This window comes from Eleginops maclovinus, chromosome 7 (genome assembly GCF_036324505.1).
Source record: "Eleginops maclovinus isolate JMC-PN-2008 ecotype Puerto Natales chromosome 7, JC_Emac_rtc_rv5, whole genome shotgun sequence".
Classification (NCBI taxonomy): Eukaryota; Metazoa; Chordata; class Actinopteri; order Perciformes; family Eleginopidae; genus Eleginops; species Eleginops maclovinus.
The window spans coordinates 4,930,419-4,957,247 of NC_086355.1; the positions used below are offsets into that span (position 1 = coordinate 4,930,419).

At 40.4% G+C, this 26,829-nt stretch overlaps 1 protein-coding gene across 2 annotated transcripts in view; it reads left to right on the plus strand.

Annotated features, from left to right (window-relative positions):
* Positions 1-43: 43 nt before the first annotated feature.
* Positions 44-26,829, plus strand: part of gdap2 (ganglioside induced differentiation associated protein 2) — a 29,777-nt gene continuing 2,991 nt past the window's right edge. Inside the window, exons 1-13 of one of the 2 annotated variants that reach the window (XM_063888290.1) lie at positions 44-282; positions 1,530-1,760; positions 4,430-4,569; positions 5,655-5,808; positions 6,489-6,577; positions 7,304-7,380; positions 8,372-8,531; positions 10,922-11,072; positions 11,194-11,270; positions 12,705-12,781; positions 13,096-13,235; positions 21,803-21,857; positions 23,087-23,230. In XM_063888290.1, coding sequence (XP_063744360.1) covers positions 1,576-1,760; positions 4,430-4,569; positions 5,655-5,808; positions 6,489-6,577; positions 7,304-7,380; positions 8,372-8,531; positions 10,922-11,072; positions 11,194-11,270; positions 12,705-12,781; positions 13,096-13,235; positions 21,803-21,857; positions 23,087-23,230 — 1,449 coding nt within the window. In that variant the 5' untranslated portion in view covers positions 44-282; positions 1,530-1,575. Of the gene's footprint in view, positions 283-1,529; positions 1,761-4,429; positions 4,570-5,654; positions 5,809-6,488; positions 6,578-7,303; positions 7,381-8,371; positions 8,532-10,921; positions 11,073-11,193; positions 11,271-12,704; positions 12,782-13,095; positions 13,236-14,546; positions 16,290-21,802; positions 21,858-23,086; positions 23,231-26,829 lie in introns of those variants that run through there. The other variant, XM_063888291.1, reaches the window with a different exon arrangement.

The following is a 26,829-nucleotide window of genomic DNA, read 5'->3' on the forward strand; positions in this document are numbered from 1 at the left end:
TCTGAAATCCTTAACCGGATGCTGTTGCGTGTACCTTACCTTACTTTGACGCTGCAGCAATAAGCACCTAGCATACAGGCTAAATGTGGAAAACTGGTAAATTGGCACTTTTTAAACCAATTGTTTTGACAATTCTTTCCATAACTTTGCTCGCTTATATGAAGACACTCGGGACAGACACTCTTTCTTGAGTTTACCAATACTCGTGTCAAGATTTATGTATTATTTATTATTTTTTTGGCGTGTACATCACAGCTGCCTGGGGGAAATACAGCAGTCGAGGTGAGTGTTGAACTGCTGCTCTTTGGTCCACAGGCCAAAACATAATCGATTTTAAAGCAAATGTTCCTATTTGGGGTCGTCGTAAATATATTTAGGAAGATTTAACACTGTTCACCTATTTGTGTGAAATCACATTTTTGACAGTAGCACTACTGTTTCCTTTGTTTCTCATTAACCTGTTTTTTGTTGTTGGTTAAGTTCATTATGCAGCTGTCAGAGCAGCAACGTAGCGGTTAATTAATCATAATAATGCCATCGTTGTCTTTAGCAAACAGTAAAAGTTAAAGAACAGCATCTTTGTGTATGATTATTGCCACAAAGATGCTAGAAAAGATCACAAAAACTCAAATAACAACATGTCTTGGTGTCCTGCAGAGTCGGGTTGCAGGGGTTTTATTTCCAAAGCTGCTATTTTACACCAACCTGCAACAATCCATCCAAAGAACAGGCAGCTAAAAATAGACCTGCTCAGTCTGAGTAATTAAGGGACAACAGGCTGAGATTGCATGCATCTAAATCAAATCTCTGTAAACACACCTTTTTTTAAATCAATGTATTTAAATATTAACATTAAAATATTTGTATTATTACTTTAGTATGTATATGTATAATAGCTGTTTATCCAGCGTAGTTATATATCACACTAAGGATACGAGATGCTCATTTAATGAATTTATTTTGACTCTCCCATTATTCTAGGAGCACTGCTTTCACAGAACTTTCCATAAGAGTAATTGTATTCAGAAAACAAACCCTTTAACAAGCTGAAATGGAATTAGACATCATGTGTGCACTATTAGGAAACAGCGGAGAAATGCTGATTGAATATAAATGCAAAAAGTGAGGGACCATTCAGCACTGCTGTATGTCTTAATTGATAAGCAGAATAATTATCTGACATATTAATGTTTATACTGTTTCCAAGGAATTTCAATTGAGAGATTATTTATAGTAAATCGGATTAAGCAATTCAGACTTGTATTGCCTAACCATCTGTCCTTTTTCAGCCTGTTTCCTTGTCATACAAAGATTTGCACATGCATTTCCACTCTGCAAAATAAGTAATGGAGAGACGCATACATACAAATGAAGAGGAAGAATGATTGAATACATGAATCTAAATGTAGCTGAAATAAGGACTAAATACAATTATTGTCATCATTGCTTTAGATCTAAACAAATATTAGAAAAACTAAGACCAATATCTAATTTTTTAATCCAGTAAGTCTCCCTCTCTTTGCTCGCAGCCCGGCTGCCTGCAGCTCTAGCGTCAGCCAGTAGATCCAGAGAGGGATGGATCCTCTGGGCGCTCGCTCCCAGTTCGTGGACATCCAGACTCTCCCCACGTGGCAGCAGCAGCAGCTGGAGGAGGATGGAGAGGAGACGCCACTGGACCAGATCGACAGCCTGCTGAGCCAGGAGGCCTTCCCCTCGCCCTTCCCCTTCAGACCCGACATCAACCGCAAGATCTTCCTGTTGTGAGTCAACGACACATGTCCTCACGTTGGGTGGAAACCTAGCGATTATCAAATGGTCAGCTTTTTTCAGGAACTCACAATGTCAGACTCACTTCTTGTTTTAAAGGAAATGCTTCTCAGATGGAAATGAAACTGGGCTGATAATGTGGTCGAAATATTTTTGAAATTAGTATCACATGACAAGATTACACAGATATAAAAGGCTCAAAAGAGAGAAATCCTATAACAACCACAATGCTTCTTGCACGACTATCCTCACCCACTGGCGGTGCTTAATCCTCGTTGGTGACGGCCTCTTCCTCCTCCATATTTAATTATTCCTCAACTTTAATCTAGGTTTTTAGTAGTATCCCATAATGTGTGATTCTAGAGTTACATTATTTAAATCTTCTGACCTTCAAAAAATGTGTGAGTCTGCACATTGTCAGTGTCGTTCTTAGCTTTTATCAGTGACTCCGGTTTAGTCTTCCACATTAAACTGTCTTTTGTAGATTGTGTTGTGAGCATAAAATATAATAACAGTATTTTGTGTATTTTTCTTTAGTTTTAATTTGGTTATGTTTAATCTTCTGAGTGATAACTTGGCTGAGGGGGGCTTCTTTTAATGGTCATTTCTTGGCAGGCAGGGGCTTTATTATTGTAACAGTGACACTGGAGTTATGTGCTCTTATGACAAATACATCAGGTTTACAAAAGTTCTTTGTCTGAAAGCTCAATATTTACAGAAGCTCTCACGCGGCTGTGGTCATGCTCTTTTAACACTGGGTCATTCAGAGAGCCCAGTCCTAATCCAGGGCCAAACACCCTCTCTCTTGATGTTAGTGAAAGCAAAACATATTTGTGTATCTGTCCGGTGATTCAGATAATGGATGGGTTCTTCCTTGGTCCATGCAACACCCTTCCACCTAGTTTCATAATCACATTTACTCTGCACTCAACATTTGGTCACTATTTTTTTCACTTTATCTTTTCATGCCCTATGCTCCTCAATCAGTGTTCACACACATCACTGAAAGCTCCCAGGTTTAGTTAAGTAGGCATTCAAACTTAACACAATGCTTATATCGAAGCTTTAGGTAGAATTTGTCAACTTTCATTTTAAATTTGACTCCATTCATGGGAGAAAACATCATCAAACTCCTTTGTCCAGGAGGTTGTGTTTTTAGCTCGGTTTGTCTGCAGGACTACAGATACCTGCTGATTTCAAAGAAAGTAGGTGGAAGGTTGTAGCGAGGGGTGAGGAATAACCCATTTAATTTGGAAGTGGACAAATCACTGATTCACTTTTGCTAACATTGATAGTTTGGCCTGCTTTCATGTAGTGTCGGAATAATCTGAAAAATGAGATCCTGACTGGAAAAATACACAGAAACGACCGTCAACGTTTTGTTAAAGCTCTTTGAGCAGGAGCACATCTTCTGTGTGAGTCCAAATTAAAACCTAAAGCTCATAATCACACCTATGTCCGGTTATTAACACCGCAACTCGGAAATGGGACCATCCAGAGAGCACTTGAATGCACCGCTGACCTTGGCGGAGTTACACTATGTCTTCTGCTTTTTGAAGTTGTCTGCGTAGTGAAGAAAGCAGGACATTCACAGGTGGTTTAACAGTGTTTATTTTCACTACATCACTGCCAGTTAGTCTTACAAGAGTTGCGTCATAAAAAATACAGGAGCAGAAAACACACACTCAGCAGGTATTGGCAGCAGTGTGTCTGAACGCTGCCTGTGTGTCTGCGTTCAGAGTTCAGACCACCTCGTAAATCCTCTTTGTGGAAGAACACATGACCGTCAACAGTTTGTCTTGGCAGCAGTTTCTCTGTGAGAGTCATGTTGTTGCGGCACATTCCTGCAGCGCTAACGTGACCAGAGCTCCTCAAGCAGCGGCTCCTTTTTAACTTTGATCACTTGGTTACAGCTCAGGACGGCTGAACAGTCCTACCATGGTACGCTTGTTGCATTTGAACACAGAGGGTGCATTGGTTTTAAGGAGGATGTATTATACAGCATGCGTTCAGTTTTAGAAACTATTATTTATAATCAAAGTAATTAAATAACATTCATAAGTAAATACGGTTTTAACAGTGGGTTACAAAGCTGGTTTAATATGACACCTACTCTGACATTTCTAAAGTATAAAGAAGGGTGGAGAGTGATACAGGAATGTCTTTGTCCGCGGCTCGGTGTATAAAGCTGCTCCTCTGGCTTATTATGAACTCAACGCCATGCAGCTTCAGTATTCGTAACCTGAGGAGCTACACAGATGGAGATAAGAATAAATATAAAACAGCCTCTTAAATTCTGAGACTGCCTACAAGCTCTGTTTCCTCAGTAAGTCAGGACTCAGTGTGACTCATTTCATTAACCTAAAAGAGATGATGTAAAAAAACGGTCTTCCTTATCTGTCCTAGAGGCTGATCTTGTCTTGTGACCAAATGTTTTCAACACATGCTCGAGTAGTTCCTCATTGTTCTCTCCAAACAAACCCTGGAGGGCCTCTCATTGACAACATCTATTTTTACGTTGGGTGAATGTCCAAATCTTTACGGTTGTTAGGATTAATGTGTCAAAACTTATGTGTGTCACTCACTGTTTTGAGACGGATTGAATGACCCTTGTGCCGATGTTTGGCAACACCGATGCAGTAACTGTGTTTGTTTCCCCCAGCTGTGGTGATGTCGCCCTGCTGAACTGCACGGCCATCGTGAACACCAGCAACGAGTCGCTAAACGACAAGAACCCCGTGTCCGACAGCATCCATCGGCTGGCAGGCCCCGAGCTGCAAGACGAGCTGCTCAAACTCAAAGGTAGAGTCGGAGAGAAGAATAATATCAGCTCCAACTTTGAAGATAACCATTTATTTTATCTCGCAGGCTCAGTGATGCTGCAGGCTCAGGACATAAATCTCACTGGGAGACCACAGGATATAAATGTGGCTTCACTGGAGACACAACCAGGCACATGATGTTCAGCTGTATTTAATTTAAAAAAGGAAATCTGTCATCGCCACAAAAAATCCTCTTTTAGAAATGCTCCACAGATGCTCTCGTAAATCAGAATCAATCAAAATCACAAAGCGTTATTCATCCCAGGGAATGTTTGGTTAGTGATAGTTGCTCCATGTGTAAGTAAAACTAATTATACAATATTTGTACAAACAGATAGAGGTTAAAGTTATAGTGTGCAATATGAATATAAAATAAGATCAATGAGATAAACGAATTGTCATTGTCTAAGCTTTATTTCAGCCGCCTGGTTTCATTTGAACATTTTTTTATTTAAGCACTTACTTTGGACTACATGTGTATGTATGTATGTATGTATGTATGTATGTATGTATGTATGTATGTATGTATGTATGTATGTATGTATGTATGTATGTATGTATGTATGTATGTATGTATGTATGTATGTATGTATGTATGTATGTATGTATGTATATATATGTGCTTAATATTTGGAGATTTATGTGTTTAGGGTTTCTGCTCCCACACAAATATAACCCTGAGAAAGCAGTTTTGCATTTGTAATCAAATTTCTATTTCCAAAAACAACTCTAACTGTAGATCATTTCCACACAATTCTTTACAATTTTCACTGTGAACAACTTTAATCTGATCGACTTTGTACTGATACAATCTTTGTGCTAAATCATTTGACTGGAAAGAGCTGTTGCTGCAATCTCCAAAGATATGTGTCAACATGCTGTGAGTTTTAAAGCCAAATAGCTCAACAGTTTGGCCCTCAGAACTGAAAATATCTCCATGGCTTGAGAACAAATATGTTCTTGTAATTTGAATATCTTTAATCTTAAGATTTACCCCCCTCAATCAGTTTCACAGTAAAGTGATTATAGATGAGTGTGATCTGCAATCATTGATTTATTTTGCAGGATGTCGGACAGGCGAGGCGAAGCTGACTAAAGGCTTCAACCTGGCGGCGCGGTACATCGTCCACACGGTGGGACCAAAATATAAATCCAAGTACAGGACAGCGGCGGAGAGCTCCCTGTTCAGCTGCTACAGGAACACCATGCAGCTGGCTGCGTAAGATCCAACCGTCAGTCTGAAACCGGACAGTATAAATGAATCAATCCTGTATAAACACACAGCCCTCTCAACTGGGTTCAAGGCAACGTGATACATCAATGATAGGAAATCAATTTGAGCTGTTGACAGAATTTTTAGATTTGACTTCTTTCCCATCCGATATGATTTGATGAACAATATTTGCTCCTGACAGGTGCAACTAAACAATCATTTGATGAAAGACATTCACAGCTTTTTTCTAAATAAAATGAAATGTATTTGAAAGGCAGCAGGAATAAACATCTCAAAAAACACTGTGTGGAAAGTTCAAATAGAAAAGCTCAATCCGTCTTTGACTTGATAATGAAATGAAGCTAAACATAATAACTCGTTGAAGCTGTAGGAGTGTAATAGGAAGTCATTTAGAAGTGAAAAAGACAGCATTTGCCTGAGACCGCACGATAAAAGCTACTGAAGTTAGACGTTTTTCAGGCAATTCAATTTACATACAGTATTGACATCGATGGGTTTTGAGAATGGTGAAAGGAAAACAAATAATGAATCTCTAATGTTAAATGTTTTATTAATAACATTATATATGTGTGTTTGTGTGTGAGGAAACCATTTACCCTGTCCCTGCTGTGTACTGTAAATCTGGTGTACAGTACGTGAAGTTGTTTTCATCTTGTCGTCCTCAGAGAGCAGTCGATGGCATCTGTTGGTTTCTGTTTGGTGACAACGACCAAAAGAGGTTACCCACTGGAGGACGCTACTCACATCGCTTTCAGTAAGACACACACACATCACACACACAGCTTTATCAGCTACGCACAGAGAGATACACGGATCTCGTGGTTCAAAAAGAGACATTATCCCCGTCTTTTTCTGACCTCCCACCCACAGATAATCTTCTTGGAAACCGTAACCGCGCTCCTCCAAAGACACGTAGGACTCCAAAATTAGGTCATGAAATTACACAGGCAGACACACACATATTTAATTATAACACACACTGCAGTTCTTTATGTCAACCTTAATGACGTGTTCACTTTAAGCACACATGATGCGTTATGGCATCATGATCTGATTATGAAACCTCTGAAAGCAAACACTCCATAACAAACCAGATAAAACTGAACTTTTTGATGTATTGGATGAAGGATTGTACTGTTTAAATGATGTATGTTCTTGATGTATTGTCTTAACAGAGCGGTCAACATTGAAAATAAGGTGTTGGGTTACACTAACCTCTGGATTTACCTGAGCATAAGCTACAAAATAATCATAAATACAATATTTCTGAATCCCCCTAAAAGTGGCTCCATATTCTTAATATGCAAAAAAATATTGAGAAATGTGTTTAAAAACATGCTGTTTGGAGACATTTTGAACTTGTGACAGACATCTTCTAGTTGTGGATTGTGAATCTAGATTCCCTTGTTCTTTAATCGCTCTTATGTGGCATCTTTTAATATGTAAGGTAACAAGCGTGTGTGTGTGTGTGTGTGTTTAGGAACTGTGCGCAGGTTCCTGGAGAATCATGGGAACAGCCTGGAGGCGGTGGTGTTTGCAGTTTCAGACACAGAGGAGGTTAGTGTGACTTCAATCTGCACCAGTTCCCTTAAACACAACCACAATATTCACAGAACGGGAAACTGAGAAGTGAAGCCTCTTCATTCAGCCTCGACAGAAACAAGACCAAATTCACCAAAAGGGTCCTGACTGATTCAACGATCACCAAATCTGCTTTGGTCGAAATAAAAACCCCTAATGAATAAAATGTGAACATCTTTTGGCTGTACAGGCTTTTGTTCCGTGCTGTTTCTGTCTGCTGAGCAGCTGTTCAGGCATGCTTCAGATGCAGACCATTAATTTAGCAGAAATAATGACGATATAATGCTACGGTCACCCAACGTTCTCATCAAACCTTTTTTAAAGCTGTTGCTAGTAGCCACTCTGACAGAGCTTGCCGTGACAGAAATGATAGTCATTCACATGGAGATAATGGAAAAAACATTTGGGCTAAATTTCCTCTAAAGCATCATGGTGTTTTTCTCTGTGTCCAGATGAAAAGTGATAGAAACAGAGGGCTTTAAGTTCAAACCCTTTTTTGTGTTTCAGCTCTAAACACCTAGCCAATCCCTGCATGAATGGAAAGTGCTGAAAGTGTCAGGTTTTTGGAGAGGCGGTTGTTCAGACACTCTTCCATCACCTGTCCGGCCCTTTGGTTGAAGCATACTGAAACCTTTAACGTGTCTCAAAGCTGGATCAGAGAGTTGGATGCTGGGTGTCACGGGAAACCGAACCCACATGTTCCTTTTGTTTAAGATCAGTTTTCTTTGATCTGTGGGAGATTTGCAGATACCATTTTCACCGCAGTGGCCATTTCTCACGGAAGCTCGTAACCACCACTAGATCCCTCGATATCATGAATCCAACTGCCATGCTAGGGTAACGGGATTAGTCCGAGAGTGAGATGTAAATACGGAGCTGTAGGAGAATGAGGAAGAAATCCGGTAACATGGAAGATGAAAAGTTATTTTTAGGCTTTTCTGTTAATACTGTATGTGTGTTCTTTCAGCCCGTGTACAAGAAGCTGCTGCCTCTGTACTTCTCTCGCTCAGAGGTAGAGGAGCGGTGCAGCCTCCCTCTCATTCCCGCTGACATCGGCAACTCTGAGGGGGAGCCCGTCGTTCCCGAGAGACAGATCCGCATCGCAGAGAAACCCGGCACTCTAGAAGGTAAAGAGAGGACGTGTAACGTGATTGGCTTTCATGTCGGAAATCTACTAATAAGAGGAGACATCTTTGTTTTATTCAGGGGGTTGATATTTAATTTTGGAATCAAAGTCTTCAGATAAATTGAGTTAGCAGAATAAACAAACAGGCGTAATTTCATTTTCTTCTCCATTCATAACCTCACCTAGCCCCCACTGAGGACAATGATCTACTTGTTGCTTTTTCACTCTCTAGTTTAAAGCTCTCCAACACATGGTACGTAATAGGCTAGTCGGCCAGCTGACCAATCAGAGCAGACTGAGACCGGGCTCTGCTTTCAGACAGAGGGTGATAAAAGGTGCAGTGCTAGGAAACATGTCACAGTAGAGGCAAAACACAAATAGGAACCTGAAATGAGCAGAATAAGGCCCCTTTAACAGTGTTTCTGTTTAAAAGTGTGAATGAAATGAAAACAAAACTCACCCTAGACTCTAATTTGTCAAGTTTATTCTCTTTGGGTCAAAAGTTAACCAATGAAACAGTCATTTAACAATTTAACCGTCTACCGTTTTAACCATAAATCCCTCTGTCAGCTGTCAATAAACACAGTCAGGTCTCCATTTAGGAAACCAGTCAGTGGATATTGGATGAATGTAGTGCCGAAAACTATTTTATATAAGTAATAAAACAAAATCCAAATATTAGGATCTGGATAAGGATCCGGTTCTGATTCGGACAGTGTGTTTGAAACAGACTGCTCAGAGTTCAGTCAAAGGACATGAAAGAGCAGTAACATGTTTCCTAACCAGGTCAGTGAAACTTCTGGAGCACCGAGGGTCATCTGCATATTACAAAGCGACCGGCAGGCCTGACTCACGCGGATCAGGTGTTCCTTCTGCATGTCTCTCGTTCTGCTCATTGTTCTACTTGGCAACAAGAACAGTGCTGCCAGGTGTTTTTGGTTTTGTCTATAAACAGAAAGACTTGGAAATAGACAAAACTTTGGGTTACGTTTGGTGGAAGATATGCAGTTAATTTAAGTGACTCCAAATATATGAATGAATATAGCATCAAACTGCTTAAAGTGAAAAGAGACAAAGGGAATAAAAACCATGTGATAAATGCTTTAAAACTGAGTCCTTTTCAGTCTCATTTAGGGTGAAAACAAGACGGTTGTTGTTTCAATGGAAAAGTTGTAAATATGTAAGTAAATCTGAAAGAGTAGTAAGTCTAGAGCTCTAGGCTTTTGAGGTGATCACTGATCTAAACTAAAAGGTAGACAAAACACTGTATGAGTATTGACAAATCCAGATCAAATTCCTATTTTAAGGTCTGAAGCACTTTTTAATAAACTGTATTTTGTTGGAGCTCTTTCGTTGACCAACCTAAGCTTTTTTCTCAATGTAGTTTTTTGGGGGTGAATAGGGTTTTAAATGTCACACCGGGCTAGTTTTTGTGGGTGTTTGTGGTTTCGGCGTTGAGCTTGTTGCCCTCATTGACCCCGGGTAAGCGCGTCTGCTGGCGTGATGTTTCAAACGTGGTGAGATGTAGCTTTGTGGTGATGATCCAAAGAAAGCAGGCCGCCTTCACGTAAAAGCCAACATCAACAGGCTGATGTATACACTTGACAGACACACATGCCCATTTGGATGTAGATAAAATGCATGGAGATGTGCATGACTGTACATGTGGTTTTAGAGAAACAAACAGAGACAGCCAGTCTTTGAGTTTATGACCTCAATGGTTTTGCAAACACACATCAAAGTCAGGAGTTCAGATAACTTAGGATCCTAGAAAAACATTTGTGCGCATATTTTAAAAAATACATATCATGGCACTTCTGTACGTCGTAGTGTTTGGCTTGTTTTAAGCAAATGCAGTATTACAATATCTTGTCTTATTGAAACCTCTTGTTACTGCAGGGTTCCTGTTTTTTCAGTTTGTATCTTCATGGTTGAATGCAATTATTGTAAGAAGCTTTGGATAAAAGCATCAGCTCAATGAAAAGTAATGTAGACAAGAAAAAGCAAGCAAGTACACCCATATAAATCAATGAGCCAGCTTTACTGCTCTACAGCACACAGGAGAGCGTTTTTGGGGAAGGATAAGTGTGTGTGTGTGTGTGTGTGTGTGTGTGTGTGTGTGTGTGTGTGTGTGTGTGTGTGTGTGTGTGTGTGTGTGTGTGTGTGTGTGTGTGTGTGTGTGTGTGTGTGTGTGTGTGTGTGTGTGTGTGTGTGTGTGTGTGTGTGTGTGTGTGTGTGTGTGTGTGTGTGTGTGTGTGTGTGTGTGTGTGTGTGTGTGTTGAATTATCCTGTAACATTATCATAACCACTGTGTATGCTTTCACTTCTGACATATTTAAGTTATTATCTAAGTCCAGTTGTCTTTCTTTGTTTGTTTGTTTATCTGTGCAGATGATTCAGAAGAGGAGAGTCTGGAGTCAGATCTGGGTCAGGTGGGGACTCACGCTTTCGCCCGGATGGAGGGTGACGTGGACAAACAGCGGAAACAGATCCTGCAGGGCCAGATGTCCGACATGGCCCTGCAGAAACAGCACCAGAGGAAGTAAGAGTCCTAAATGAAATTCTAAAATAACTGGAACGTACTGTAAAAAACCCAAAGCTCTATATGATTTAAATATGTTACTGAAATGAAGATCACTCCTCTGTGTGTCCCTCTCCTGCAGTTACAATCGCTGGCTGTGTCGGGCGAGAGCGGAGGATCTGTCCGACGTCGCTGCTCTGAAAGCTTTATATCAAACCGGTATGTGTTCATGTGTGTGAGAGGCAGGGAGAGGGCAAAGTCATGTCTTCAAACCTTAATTTTTGCGTGTAAATCTGTCACCTGTGAGATATTGATGTTGAAAATGAAACAGAATCAAAAAAAGTCCAGTGACTGAAATGAAACCTCTCCTTCTCTCTGCTGGTGCAGTTACCTCTCATTACCAGTAGGAGGCAGTGTTGTAGTACAGTGTTGCCCCTTTGCCATCTGTTTTGGTTTCAAGGCATTTTTAAAACCTTAATTTCTTTGTGGAACCAGTTTTCTTGAAACAGGGACATGTTTAAACCCCAAATGAGCTTGATGATCCCACAGTTCTCTGGATATTTGGCGAGGAGTTCACAAAGAAAGAATTGCAAATATACATCTGTAGTTAGATGTTAAATTCATATCAGCATTTGAAAAATCATAGAAACTACTTAAATTTGGTTTCTGTCTAAACTCTAAATTCCTATTCCTAATTGTCCAGCAGTGGCTCAGTCAGTAGGGGCTTGGACTGGGAATCGTAGGGTCGCCGGTTCAAGTCCCCGAACAGACTTGAAATATGGAAAGTGGACTGCTACTTGGAGAGGTCCCAGTTCACCTCCTAGGTCCTGCTGTGGTGCCCTTGATCCCTTGGGCGCTGCATGATAGCTGCCCACTTCTCCTAGTACTAGGATGGGTTAAATGCAGAGGACTAATTTCACTGTGTGTGCTCTGCTGTGTGCATGTATGTGACAGATAAAGAGGGTTTCATCCTCTGATTCTATCTATATCTATATAATAATACAATAAATGGCATGAAACACATGCAACCAATATATATAAAGAACACCAAAAACATGCTTTTCAGAAAAACAAACCAACCCAATTACCCCAAACTGAAAGATAGCTTGTTGCTGGAGGTTAAAAACAGTAACAGACTGACTCAGAAACGCACATGAATGTTATAACAGAACACAGCCCTCAGAAGAAACTCAAATGCACCAAAGAGTTCAAACACAAAATCAAGGCCTTCTTCAGCGACACGTGTGATGAGGCTGCTGCGGCTCCTCGTTCTTTCCAAAGAAATGTTGACACTTTCTCTGTGGAGACATCTTTTCGTTTGTGAGGATAGGCAGGAAACCAAGAGCTGCAGAGGCAGAGTGAGCTCCAAGCTGTTTGCTCCAAAGTTTTACTGCCTGTCTAAAAGATTTTTATATTAAAGATATTATTAATATCTTGAAATACGCCAAAAACTGAGATCATGAGAAACTGTCACCATCACATTATCGAAAATGAGAAGAGGCTGCGACTAAGTGTTGTTTTGTATTTGGTCTTAAAACATCTCAAAATGTCCATCACTAGTTTGCAATTACTTATTAAAGTTATTGTTTTGGACAAAATAATAAAGTTTCTGCAAGTGTGTGTTTGACCTGTTGAAGCTGTGTGTGTCCTCAGGGGTGGACTTGTGTGGCAGGACGGTAATGGTTCTGGTTGGACGGAACATACCGGTGACTCTGATCGACATCGAAAAGGTGACAAAATAGGAAAATGATATAAAATATGAAATGCTTTTAACGCCAGCCTTCATTTCTGGAGATACCTTGTGTGTGTTTGTGTGGGTGTGTGTGTGTGTGTCTCTTCATTCATGTGGTTATGGTTCTGTGGAATTTGCATCTGCTGTTCTGTGCACATGGCAATGACCAAAAAGCTAAACCCAGTGAAATTGAACTACAACTATAAAAGAACATGTAGAGACGAGTAGAAAATCCACTGCTATAAATTTGTGTGTGTGTGTGTGTGTGTGTGTGTGTGTGTGTGTGTGTGTGGTGTGTGTGTGTGTGTGTAGGCCCTGCTGTACTTCATCCACGTGATGGACCACATCACAGTGAAGGAATATGTGATGGTTTACTTCCACACGCTGACCGGAGAGCACAACCACCTGGACTCAGAGTTCCTCAAGAACCTCTACGACATCGTGGACGCCAAGTCAGTACCACGCCCCACAATCTGAGTTAAACTGTGTAATGGGTTCATACAAGGGACAGAAAGTCAGATGAACATGACATAAACCTTAAAGGTCCCCTATTATGCAAAATGCACTTTCTCCTGTCTTTTATACATAAATATGTGTCCCCGGTGTGTAAGGAGACTCACAAAGTGTCAGAAAATCAACCTCTCTCTTGTCCTGCTTACCCACATCTCTAAAAACGGGGGTACAAACGAGCTGATCCAGATTTGATGCCGATACGACGTCATAACCAAAATGTAGGCTGGCTTTACATTGAACTCCTGGCGGAGCTGAATCCCCTCTGCAGCACCTCAGTGTGCTCAGCAGGATGTCTGCAGGAGGGACTTAGAGTTGTTGTTTATATAATACATATATTGTCTCTGTTCTAGAGGTAAACACTGAGAAGTGTTTCAGAAATAATGCTGGATGTGGTTTGGAACATAGTATGGGGTTTAATCACGGCAGTGTTTAGCTGAGTTTCTTCGTTAGAAACGTCTGAGAGATCATGACGCTCCAAAGGGGTGGGGCCAGCTTCAGCTCAAACTTAAAGCAACAGTCACAGAATCAGCACTTCAGGAACAGGGCTGAGATAGAGGGGTATGAGGCATGCTACAAAGGGTGATCTGTTTGGTATTTTGCGCAAAACACTTGACAGACTGTATGGACGCATTGTATAGATATTGCCCTACAATATATTGTTCAGATATAGCATAATAGGAGACATTTAAACCAAACCAAAAACAACATGTGTGTTGAATATGATCACTTTGAAGGGGAAAAGAGGGCTAATCATATCGGACATGAGCTCGGCTCCCATTGCCTTCGTCTCTCAGGTTTGTCTCATTCCTCCGCTAGACACACTGGTTGAATAAGAAAACACTTGAAGGACATGTAATGATCTGTGTTTTATTTTCTGGGTTTCCAGTCATTTGCTCACTCTGCTGGACCGCACCAACGTCTCCAGTATCTAATTTCCAGAGAGTCGCATATCAAACATAAATCAAGAGGAGTTTTCTTTTAAAAAGTCATAAGAAAAGTCCCAGGAACAGCTGGAGCAGAGATCTGGCGCTCTGACAGGGCTCTGGCTTTTTTTAGTTGATTGTCTGTTTATTGTAATATGACATTAAGTCTGAGCAGGTGCAATATCTATAATAATAATTTAATATCAGAGCGCATTTCTTTAGCCGGTCATGATAAATGCATTGTGAAGCTTGGCTGTTATTTGACCCTGGTTTGTCCTCCTTCTGGCACTCACTCAGTCCTCTTTTTGTCTTTGCTGACTTCTGCAGCTGCATTCAAGTTCAGATACATTGTTCCTGCTGCAGCATCGCAACACCGCCAAGGTTACACGGTTTATTCTTCTGGAAAAGCGAAACGGGCTGGGAAAGGCTTTTGTTTCAGTGCGGGTTCTGGAAATCTGGCGGCCATATTTGGAACAGGAAACACAAACTTGGAGCGTGTTTTTGGGGTGATGCATTGGCTGTGACTCAGCCTTAATCACAGGGTTCAACATCTTAGAGGAAGAGTTTTGTACTGAAGTTTCTTTGAGTTCTTCCTCATAGGAATCCCTTTAGTGAATAACTTTGTATTTGTTGAAGAAGGGATGTCCAGTGGCTGATCAAATAGAAAACTCCTGTAGAAAAGTTAAAAGATTTGGAGAAGAAATGATTGAACGTGTCCTGCAGGAGTTTCAGTAGAAAGGAGAGGGAGTGCAAATAAAGAAATACGATAAAGACGATAAAGATGAATTTATAAAGAACAAAAAACAAATGTACCAGGAATGTGAACAAGTTAACAGAAAGGTTCAAATCTAATCTAAAGAACCAAGAAGTACTGTCTTTAAATACATCTAAATCAGATACAGACAATCTGTCTTATTCTTGATAAGCATACGATAGAGCCAGTGTCACATACTTGAACTTGAAGTATGTCAAACACCCGCCAGATGCAGTCCAGCAGCAGGACCTGGATCCGAATCAGTGATTTCTGAACTTCAAAGATTGTTTGTATTATTTTTATTCCAGACATGGACTATGCTATGCCATTACACACACATCAGCACACTAAATACCCTTCACATGGAGTCAGATGTTGTATTAGGACCAGGCCAGCCTGAAATGGCATCAATTTGTTTGCAGCCTGCAGTGAGTTCCACTTCAGCGTATATTTTCATCAAGCTTTAGAGGAGCCAACTCCTGGAAGTAATAATAAAGTAAAGAGAGTTTAAAGAGTTCCCCAGCCTCCAGAGTAGACCCACAGTTTGGTATGATGCACTTTAAAGTGTCTTCTCACTGGGGGCAGCCAGGCTATCTTTGGACCTATACTTTCCATTTAAGGCCCTAGAATTGTTCAAAAGTATATGATAGATTTTGGGCGGAAACATTTATTTCAAATGATGTAATTCTTGTTTGTCATAATGGGTAGGAAACACAATCAGACAGATGACTAGACTGGTTAAGAAAATCCCCCGTTCAGAGTGTCAAAGTGAGTTATCACCCAAACAGTCTTAGTTTTTGACTCGCTCTGTAATGTCAGAATTCCTTTTATGGGTTCTTATGTCATCCCTCTAATACTTCATAATGTTATCATACAGATAAAGATCTGCTTTGTACATCCTGAGATAATAAATGAATAAATGAAGTGCTTCAAACTACTATCCAAGTCTGTTTGTGTTAGGAAAAGATGAAGAATATACAAGACTACTTAAATGAAACACTTGTTACTTAAACAAGAGGATGTACTTTTTGAGAAATTGCAATTCAAACATCTTGTTTTTTCTAACTTGGAAGCCACTTAAAAAGAAACTCTAGTGCTCAATTGTTTGATTTACCTTTTATAGTCATAGTGTCTTTCTAGTCTCTGGAAACCACAACCTCACCAGCTTCCTTTGTGAGAGGGAAACTCCATGCAGTCATTCTGCACCTTTTTTAACCCCCGTGTTTCTGTCTTCATTTCTTCCTGAGACCGACTATTCATTTGGTTTTGTCACACAGTACCCGATCGTTTTTCTGTCTGGAACATTCAGTAAATTACGCCCTTAGGACTTTAACATTAGGAAACATAATTCCTCATGTTTGATCTTAATTTAATTTGTCACCTGAAGACTAAAAAGAGTTCATTTCACACAGCAGAGAACTAGGAAAAGCCAAAGATGGTAAAATATCCAAAAATCAGCTTCCTCTTTGTTCAGAGCAGGGAAACCTCATCCAGACATGAAGGTTAACCGTGACTCCTGTAATACACGCTGCTGATTCACAGAGAGCTGCAGCTTCGGAGGTTTAATGCTAATCACCTTTTAATGTCAGGGTTATTCTAAGTTCCACAAAGTCTCTGCAAACATTAGCATTCCATGTGAACTTATTATAAGCAGAGGGAATCGTTAGACTTCAATTAGGTGTGCCAGCTGTCTTTTTATATTATCTGTGCAGCATTGGATATTGGATGCTGGCCGCCTGTGGAGGACAACTTAAGGTATAAAAACACAGAGGCTGTTTCTTCTGTGGGCAGTGTTTTTTTTTTGTTATCAGCTTTTGTGGGGGGGGCGTCTTTGTACACTCCCGTTGAAAAGTTAGAAATCCCCTGCAACGAAAGCCTAATTGGATTCAGACGAGAGGACAAATCTAAATGGTGTTATGCTTGCTTTTTGGTGCTATACAAGGCCTTACAGACAGACTATTCAAAGGGCTGAAAGAGACGGAGATATAGATGTGTGCAGGTTTAGCAACAGGTTCCGGTCCCGGTGTGAAAGCCACAGTCAATCCCTCTAGCAAGCCGGCATTAACAGGCATGGTGCTCGAGCTATTCTGAAAACTTTACAGTAGAAACAAAGATTAGTTCAGGGTTAGCACTGTTGGAAGTGTCACATACTACGCATTGACACATTTTACACCTCTTAAATATAAACTGCAGAGAGCCCTGAGAACACGTGTCAATGCACCGATCAATGGTCGCTTATACTTTCCTGGACCCGAAACAAAACAATGCAACACTGTGGACAAAGTCGAAGATTTAAGAGATTGAATTCCTTTTTGAAAATACTAATCTTAAATGTCAAACATACATTTAGTGTCTCATTCATACTGTTTTGATTGAAAGCCACTATGGAAAGAAGGAAGACAACATGTGAACATTTCTCTTTATTTTACAATAATATAATAGTTTTTTGAAATGTCGTTACCATCCATGAGTAATAAGGCTGTTTCTGAGTCTAATCTCTGCCAATTTCACCATTGAACAGTAAAATATAATGAACTTTGCAGCATAAAACCTTCTTTTACTGTTGTGTTTATTCTACTTTGTGGGAAAAAAAGTACTAAATTCTTTCCTTTGTGAGATAATGTTAAGGGTTCACGTGTCATTTAAAACAACAACCTTTATTTATACATGTTATAAAAGGCTGACAGTCTGTAATTATGCCCAAACTCTTAGTCACTTCACAAGCATTTACTGCTGTTTTGACTTCTGGAGGCAGTGTTGGATTGACACATGAACGGACTCGGCGACCCTCGCATGTTCAACCCACCGGGCTATTGATTTGCTGCAGATGCATTCTGGCTCCAGACAACTCCACCAGCAGACTCAAAGCCAAACTCAAAGTTTCCAAAACTGTCCGTCTCTTTGGGGAGACGTCGGTTACCTTCTCCAGTCGACTGATTTTTGTTATTTTAGTACAGAGTAGAAATCCCTACGTCATCGTGCTTCCCCTCTGAGTGAAATTTGTCAACTGAAACCCCAAGTTCCTCCTTCTTTTGACCGACTGATTTGTGCTATATGAAGAAACGCCACTCACCCCCGCCAAACCACCACTGTGTGTGTGTGGCATGACAATGAAAACTGTTGCAAATGTGGCGTATTAATATCTAGCACTGCCATGAAACGACCTGCCAAGTTTTCACTTCCAGAGCTGAGTACGTTACAGATGTCAGTCTATAAACACTGCTGATATTTGGTTGGTAATCACAGGGTTTGTTGGTCATTCAGAGTTGCCAGTCAACACACACTGACTCCAGACAGACAGAGAGCGGCACCCATCTTTAAAACAAGGCAGCTGAGAGTGTGCTCCCACTGGTTTTCCTGGCGTTTACTGGTTTTGCTTCTCTGCTTTTTGCTGAACATGTAGCTTTCTTGCTTCATTGGACCGATACCTCCAGCGGTGTGTGAAGTGGCTGAGATAAGTTCATGGTGCCTTGCCAGAAAACGGTGATTGCTCCATGCTTGTTGAGACTGAGTGGCTATCCCAATGAAGGAAATTCAAGTGTCTTGGGGTTCCTTTTCATGAGTGATGTTATGGTGAGTGAGACTGGATTGGTTTTGGACGTGTTTTAAGAGGTTTGCCTGAAGGTAAGGCTCTCCATTTACCCCTCTATTCCAACACTCTCCTCTGGCCATGAGCTCAGCGAATGAGATCATCGGTACAAGTGACTAAAATGAGTTTCCTTCACAGGCTATTCTGGCCGTAAAATTCTCTAGTATAACTTTGGATTGTTTGAAGTGGAGTTGAAACAGGTCTTTATCCGTAGTGTGTGTATTCCCCACTGACACAGAAATGCATTGCTTAATCCCGTGCTGAGTTGATATCTACTATGATACACTGATTCCAGACAAGTACCGCTTCAAAACATCTGCAGTATCCCTTCATGTGACATCTAAAGATTGGAACACTGTACTGTGGAGTTACAATCACTATCCAATTAAACAAAGACTACTGGAACATTTAGACAAAACTAAGACAGACATTGGCAATCCCAAAAGGGAAATCTTAATTGAATAGTTGAAATCTTGTGTACTGAAGTTGACAGTGTAATTTTAATGTTGAAGGTGGAGAAACTAATGCTTATTACAATACATCATCAAGAAAATGTTGACACATCCTGACGTCATGGCAGCGCCGGAGGAGCAGTCCGAGTCTAATGATCAGAGCGAGTCCTTCGAGCGACTCTGAATGTCCGTACACATTCTGTTGAACATCAATCCTACAGTTGTTGAGACATTTAACTTTGGATGAACCAGCCCTATTTGTGGTTACAGATTAAACCATCCAGCTGAAGAAACGATTAGTCATCAGTTTGTTAAATTATAGCCCAGTGAACTCATCGTTGGATTCAAGGACTCGTGTTGCTTTAAAGTGCAGAGTGTGCTTATTTATCAAAGGGTCTGATGAAATGCAAGTGATGTTTAAATGGCATGACACCTGGCATTGGGGAATTAAAACCAACTCTGTAAATATGTCAAATGTTACAATTTCATGTCCTTTAAAATATCCCAGAATTCCTAAATATGACATTGAACTTGTAAGCTCTCGTCTCTCTATTAATCGATAATATTTTCATACAAATAAAGGTCCATTTGGTGCTACTATGACAGAGTGGTGTGACACAGCATCGGTTCAGCTTCTATCCAGGATTCTTAAAAGCAGACGACAAATATATAGTTTCATTTTAGGAAATTGTGTTTTTTGAGAGGACTATGTTCGGCAGCGGATGAATACCCATATGTAGCTTTAATTATTATGTAGTGGAGCAGCTGGACATTTAATGATTTTAGAGACTTAATGTGTTTTATTGCACTTTCAGAGCATTACATCTTTCTCTTTTTCAATAGTTTTTGGACAATAAATGACCTCTATAGCATGAAGACAAATATACACTGTAAATGTATATCAGGGTCAGGGTGCAATATTTGTTTTGATCAAATCCTTTTTAGTTTTAGTCATTTTATTGGATTTGCTGACGTGAGAAACACATGAATTGCTCAATTCATAATTGGCCTTGAGCAGTAAGGCGAAGCTCTCTGTCTTACCGGGCCATCTTCGTTGCTACCCTCACCTATGGTCATGAAGGATGGGTCAGGACCGAAAGAACGAGATCGCGGATACAAGCGGCCGAAATGGGATTTCTCCGCAGGGTGGCTGGCATCTCCCTTAGGATAAGGTGAGAAGTTCAGTCATCCGGGAGGGACTCGGAGTAGAACCTTCGCGTTGAAAGGAGCCAGTTGAGGTGGTTCGGGCACCTAGTGAGGATGCCACCTGGGCGCCTCCCTAGGGAGGTGTTCCAGGTACGTCCAGCTGGGAAGAGACAGAGGGGTAGACCTAGGACCAGGTGGAGGGATTATATCTCTTCGCTGGCCTGGGAGCGCCTTGGAATCCCCCAGTCAGAGCTGGTTGATGTGGCCAGGGAAAGAGAAGTTTGGGGCTCTCTGCTGGAGCTGTTACCTCCGCGACCCTGACGGAAAAGCGGGAGAAGATGGATGGATGGATGGATGGCCTTAAGCAGTCTCAAATAAATGATCTGATTTGTCCTGTTTTCTTTTTCACATTTGTAACCTTCAACATCAAATTGATCTTACATTTAATAAGTGAAATGCTTGGTTTTGATAAATGATCGGACCATTAGATTGACTATAACAGATCAGACCAGGCTTATTGAGGATGCATGGCAGGGCAAGAGTCCAACTTTATTAGAAAGTGCTTTTTAAAAGGGATGAAGTTGTTGAGTTAAAAGAAAGATGCAAAAACGTATCAAAGGCTTTTTTATCATCTCAGGGTCCCTACAAATCAGAATGGTATTGATAAGGGAAGCTACAGAGAGGCTAGTGGTTACTTTGAAGGCCTTGAGGTGTAGTGGCTGAGATTGTTTGATTTTTGCATGGGACAAAAATCACAAAGCTGGGAAAAACTGTGTCTCATTTGTGGTTTGCAAAAAGAAAATCATGGAAGATTCTGATACATGTTTCTATAGTCACAGTAAACCCTGTACACACCAGCACAAAAACAACACAGTGGCTGCAACGTAAGATGGGAAATTTCTGTGAGCAGTCATAGCCCTGACTCAAATCTGACCATCTAGCAGCATTAAATGACTCTCCTTCTCCAATTTGAAGTTTACAGATCCACTAAAGCCTCTATACGTCTATATCAGTCAGATTTGAGCTGTGCTTCTCTTTGATCAGTTAAAATGTATGACTGCTCATGTGCATGGAGTTAAAGACAGAAGACCATTGCAACTCACAAGGAAATTTGACTAAACTCGAACAATATGTGGACATATCTAAACAGGCTGACGGCTGTTACACCAACAGGTTATGAAGTAAAACATCAGTGCGCTGTTGACATCTCCAAGCCTGTTCTTTTGTACCATTGCATTGTGTTCCTCAGTTGATTATTGAAAGACTGTGTACATAAAGCTGGAATGAGTTATGATTTCAGGCTGCAAGACAGAGAAAGTGAGTTTCAAGAGAATTGATGACTTTGTTCAAAGGCTGTGTATAGAGGTTGGTTTCCTGCAGATGTTTGTGACTCTTCAGCTGGTGATGGAAGGCATGGAGCTGGTTCTGTAGACGTTGTATTTGTGTCCAAAGGTGTGAGATTCTGTCCAGAAAAAACACAGTGGTTTCATTCACATCCCGTTTGGTCTGTCAGTGGATTAATCACTTTTATTTCATCTTATTCATGGTCATAACTCAGACTGAACTTGTTATTTTCCTCTGTTGTATTAAAGAAGTAATGACTCATGCCTGTCTGTGATTGATTTTCCCTGATGTGTTGCAGGTTTAAGAAGAATTTGAAGGCCTTCTATTTTGTACATCCAACATTTCGCTCTAAGGTAACGTCCCGTCATGCACTGATGCTCTCAGTATACAGCTTACGGTTCATTCAGGCCTGCAGGATACTCTCACTGTATGTATTTCTGTGCCAGTACTAGATATTACAAGTTAAGTAGAAGTGTTATTTTTGTGGTGTTTATTTTCTGTCATTTGAACTGAATGTATCACTATATGTTTGGCTCATAATCTCATGATAGTTTCTTTGCTTTTTACATTATTTTTTGTAAAACTCAAACTAGTTTAACACATTTTAACAAATCATTTCAAAATTTGACCTTAAAGACGACATATTCAGCTCATTTTCAGGTTCATATTTATATTTGGTCTCCATGCTACAAAAAGCTCTTTATGTTTCTCATACTGCCTGTGCTGCAGCACCTCATTTCACCCTCTGTCTGAAACCAGGGCCCAGTCTGCTCTGATTGACTAGCTGACCGGCTCTGCTGTTATTGGTCTGCTGACATACTTTAGAAATGTGTTACACAATGATGCCACTATTTTGTAGAATCAAACAAAGGGAGTCCCTCTAAAGGGAACTTTGGGAGTTTAGCATTTGCAGACCATTTACATACACTAACACCTATATAGCACACCACAGGAAAGGGGAAACCCAAAAAGCATATTCGGGCCGCTTTAAACACAAACCCCTGACTTCTTCTGCTATATCGCCGTCAGTTAAAGCGTTGTGGACTTTCATGAAAACAGCTGCCCTCCATAACTCCTCTTTCATCATGATTACTTTAAATAACTCTGTGATTTTGCTTGTTCCTCCGCAGAACATTTTTAATCATTTGTCGCTGGACAAACCCCAAACATTCTCAAGATAAAGATTTATCTGGAAAGATCTGGATAATTATCAGTCACACTTTTAGAAACATACCATGATCCAGAAATAATAACCTCTAAATATTTTCGTAGTATTTAACATCATTATTCTTATTATTATTGAGATATTCAGATAATTGAGAAGCCTTGGCGGAGATTCAGTTGCCTGGTTTATATCAGTTTTTTCTGCTGGTTTACAAGAAGTACTGCACTCTTTCCTGCTCAGGCCAAACTTCTCTTTTAGGATCACTAAAAGTTCATTCTTTAATCGACTTCTGTCGCCTTTTGTCTACTCTTTCATTTGTCTTAAACAAGAGTAGTATCTTGGTAAATCAAGAGCAAATGGCACCTATGATGGATGAAATGTCCCTGTCTTATTTCATCCCTCCTTCTTTTTCCTCAGGTCTCAACGTGGTTCTTCACCACCTTCAGCGTGTCGGGGATGAAGGACAAAGTGCGCTACCTGGACAACCTGCAGCAGCTCTTCACCTGCATCAAACCCGAGCAGATCGACATCCCTCCGTTCGTCCTGGAGTATGACGCACGGGTAAGCGGCGCACACGCACAGAGATACTGTCATCAATAATGCACACACAGATGTTGTTGGCACGTCATCTGTAACAGAGGTTTACAAACAGTTCAAGAGGAGGCTCAACGAATGGAAGTGATCAAAGATTACATTGAACTAAAGAAGGGCACAGGCTGGAGGTGTGATTTAAAGAGACACTTCAGAGTAGATTTAGGAACATCAGTCCTGTTTTTCCTACTTTGCCCAAGTCAGAAACTCAAGGCTCTTTTCCCATGGGTTAAAAGAGAACCCACTAACATCTGGCTTGTGTCTTTAGCTGTAAAGGTTACAATCGGTGTTCATTACTGAGTCATAGGACTGTGCAGTAGTCACAGTATTTATCTGCTCCAGCTCTGATTATCAGTGATGGGAACATGACACCCGGCTGGACTCTTTTCCCGGCACGATGCTTTGTGACGAGCATTAAAGTGAATGCCTATAATTAATCAAATCAACAGGGATTTGGACAATTATTATAATGTATTAACACATACACTCACTATGCTCTCTTTCAGAGCAACCAGACTAAAGATAGACATGAGAAAACACACCAGAAAAAGTACACACTTGTCTTTAGAGATGGGAAAGGATCGCCTATTTTTAGTGTGTCGTTTAAAAACCTGAATGTCCGCCCGTATTTTGGTGGAAATATTAGCATAATGAATGCCTTTGGATCAAACCTTTTATTATGTATTTGGTGAAGAGTGCAGTTTGGTTTTCAGCTCAGTATTGTATGTTTTGACACTTCAATTAGGGTCAAGTAACATAAGCATGACTACAAGGGAATCAAGGGAATAACAAAGTACGTCATATTAGAAGGTTAATGTGACGCCTTCCTCAGTGCTTTGTCTAGGATTGGATCTATAACCCTCTCACTCCTTTCTATGACTTTATACTCTATTCGATTTATAAAATCATTGACAAACTCAAGTCAGCTTTGTATCTGGAGAAATATCTAATTACTATCTGGAATACGTCTTGCATCGGACATAAAATGATCCAGGTTTGACTTCTGCGTTTTCAGAGCTCCAGTCACCGACTTCCTTTAATTCTTAACGTTGACTTCCATTTTATTAGTGAATCCGTCTGCAGCTCTCGCTTTGTATTTCCGATCAGTCTTTAGAATTTGCAGGTGTCAAAGCATGCAGTACTCTGTACGGCACTGATCCGCTCTCTGTGTTGGAAACAGAACCCTCTGGCAGAATTCCCCAGGTCCTGAAACGATTACACCACTGTTTATCAGCTTCCATTCATCGCTTTTTGAAGTTAGAACAGCAAAGCAGCGAGGGGACCTTGACCTAAAAAGAAAATCTGTTCATTTACCCTCATGTGATGTTTTCCGTATTGCTGATGTGAACCAGAGGAGAGGCTGACGGAGGAACAATCAAGCTAATGACCGGTTTATGGTGTGTGTTCATTTTAGGAAACAGCACTTATAAATCAGCAACAAACTCAATTAAAGTGAGATTTCCCAGGATGCTCTGGCTTTGAAATGTCGGGTCTGATGTGAAGATAATTGAATGAAGTCATGAGTATCAAAAGCTTTAGCTCGGTAAGAGGATTTCACTCTGTCCTTAAATAAGCTTTTGTAATGCCTTGTTAGAACGAAAAATGACCCGAGACATTTTAGAACTTCTTTAAACTGTGTGATGATGATTTAATACCTTGGGATCTCAGTTTCTGACTCTATATTTGGACTTTGCAGATGTGTATATATATACTAATACTTGGCTGATCAAATCAAACTATTCAGAATCAGACTCCCTTTAATCCTCCCACAGAGGGGTCCTTTAAAAGCGTTACAGCCGAGCGCTAAAGATGGCTTGATATCTGTCGAGAAGCATGCATAAGATAAATATATGAAATAAAGCACTTTACATGCACATAAAGTCACACAGTGCTTCAAAATCCCCAAAACTCCTCCACTTCCCAGGAATAAACAGATTAACACATAGCTGTTAAATATTAAATAAATAAAATAACACTTGTGCAAAAAAATAAAAAATCAATAAAACAAGAATAAAATATGAAAGTAAGAATGAATAAAAATATGGGTCTTTGGTCGGCTCTTAAATAAAAATCATTATTATTATTTGCGTTTATTTAAATTGCTATAAGTCTTACATAATATATTAGATAACAGTTTTAAAAAGTGGCAACTAAGTACCTACTAAGTCCACTTACCACCACTCTCAGACAATCAGAGCTTTACCGAGACAGACTGAACATATTAGGGGTTTATGATGGATTATTTCACAATATATTCTGAACTTTTTCCTGGAAAGGGAGGAAGGAACAACGTGCTGCTTAATTTTTTTTAACCCAGCAGTCTTTATTCATTCTTATTGTGTAAATGTTCTCCCTGGTTCAGCTGAGCCATCAGGAAGTAATTTCTGGGTCATTCTCATTCTCCTGCCGGGATTTAACGGAGAGTAAGTGAACACAAAGGGCCGGCCTCCCTGAAGGCTCGAGGACGGAGCATTTCCCCGTCTCTCAGCGCCGCAGCCAGAAAGTGAACAGGGCAATAAAACTCCCATCAACACCTTTTGTGTGTTTCAGTTACCCAGAAAGAGTTTGCTCTGCTGGATTGAATTCTGCTGCACGGAGTCCAAATAATGATTCCTTTTGTTTGCTAACAGTGTAGGAGGAACACACACCACTTCACATACAAGCTGTGAGTGCAGATCATTATTCAGCTGAGAAAATAAGAAGTAGAAAGACCTTTTGTATTTATTTTGGCTTTACCGAGCTTTATATCAAGTGTGAGCTCCTTTTTTAGCCCTCACTTTTTACTGTTTTTGCTTCACGTGTTGATGTTTAGATGCAGCAGGCAGCTAGAACCCCACGTTACAGGGTCTGCTGCAACCAAACAGTACAGCAGGAGGACACAGCTACACAGACAGTATACAGTATGTCCCTCAGGAGACGGGAGAGACCAAAATCAGAGAGGATCTGACACTTCAAATGGGCAAACTCGGTCTTGTCTTTTAAATCACTTTTAAAAACCCACTTTTGATAATAACTTTATGGGATTTCATAGGTTTTTATTACATTTTGGTTATTTTATTCTGCGTTTATATTATATAGGTGTTTTATTAACAACCACTCTATGTAAATACAATGTGTTAATATTACTTAGGTAGTGATTATGTTTGTTGTTGTTATTATCATTTACAAAATAAGCCACTGTTCTGTTAACAACATATGCTATATAGAGAAAAAAGGGGACGATATGTCAATGTTTTGTTGCCCCAAAGCTTTTTGAAGAGAGAAAGAAATGTCATTTTAAGTCATAGTTTAAAAGTTTAATGCCATTCCTATATCACACACTCACACACACACACAACCCCATGTTGTAACACACTATCAGTGACCCTGATAAGCAGCGTGAGAGAGGAGCCGGGGAGCTGCACTGAACCTGAAGCACAGACACAGCAGCTCCACCTCACCGAGGGCCGGTCTCTGAAACAGAACCCGGGAGAGGATGTTTCCTCAGAGGGAACCACCCGCCCTCCTCTCGCTTCGCTAGCGTGATGGAAGGTGTTTCTCGTAGAGTGTTTCTCCGGCGTCTGCGCTGG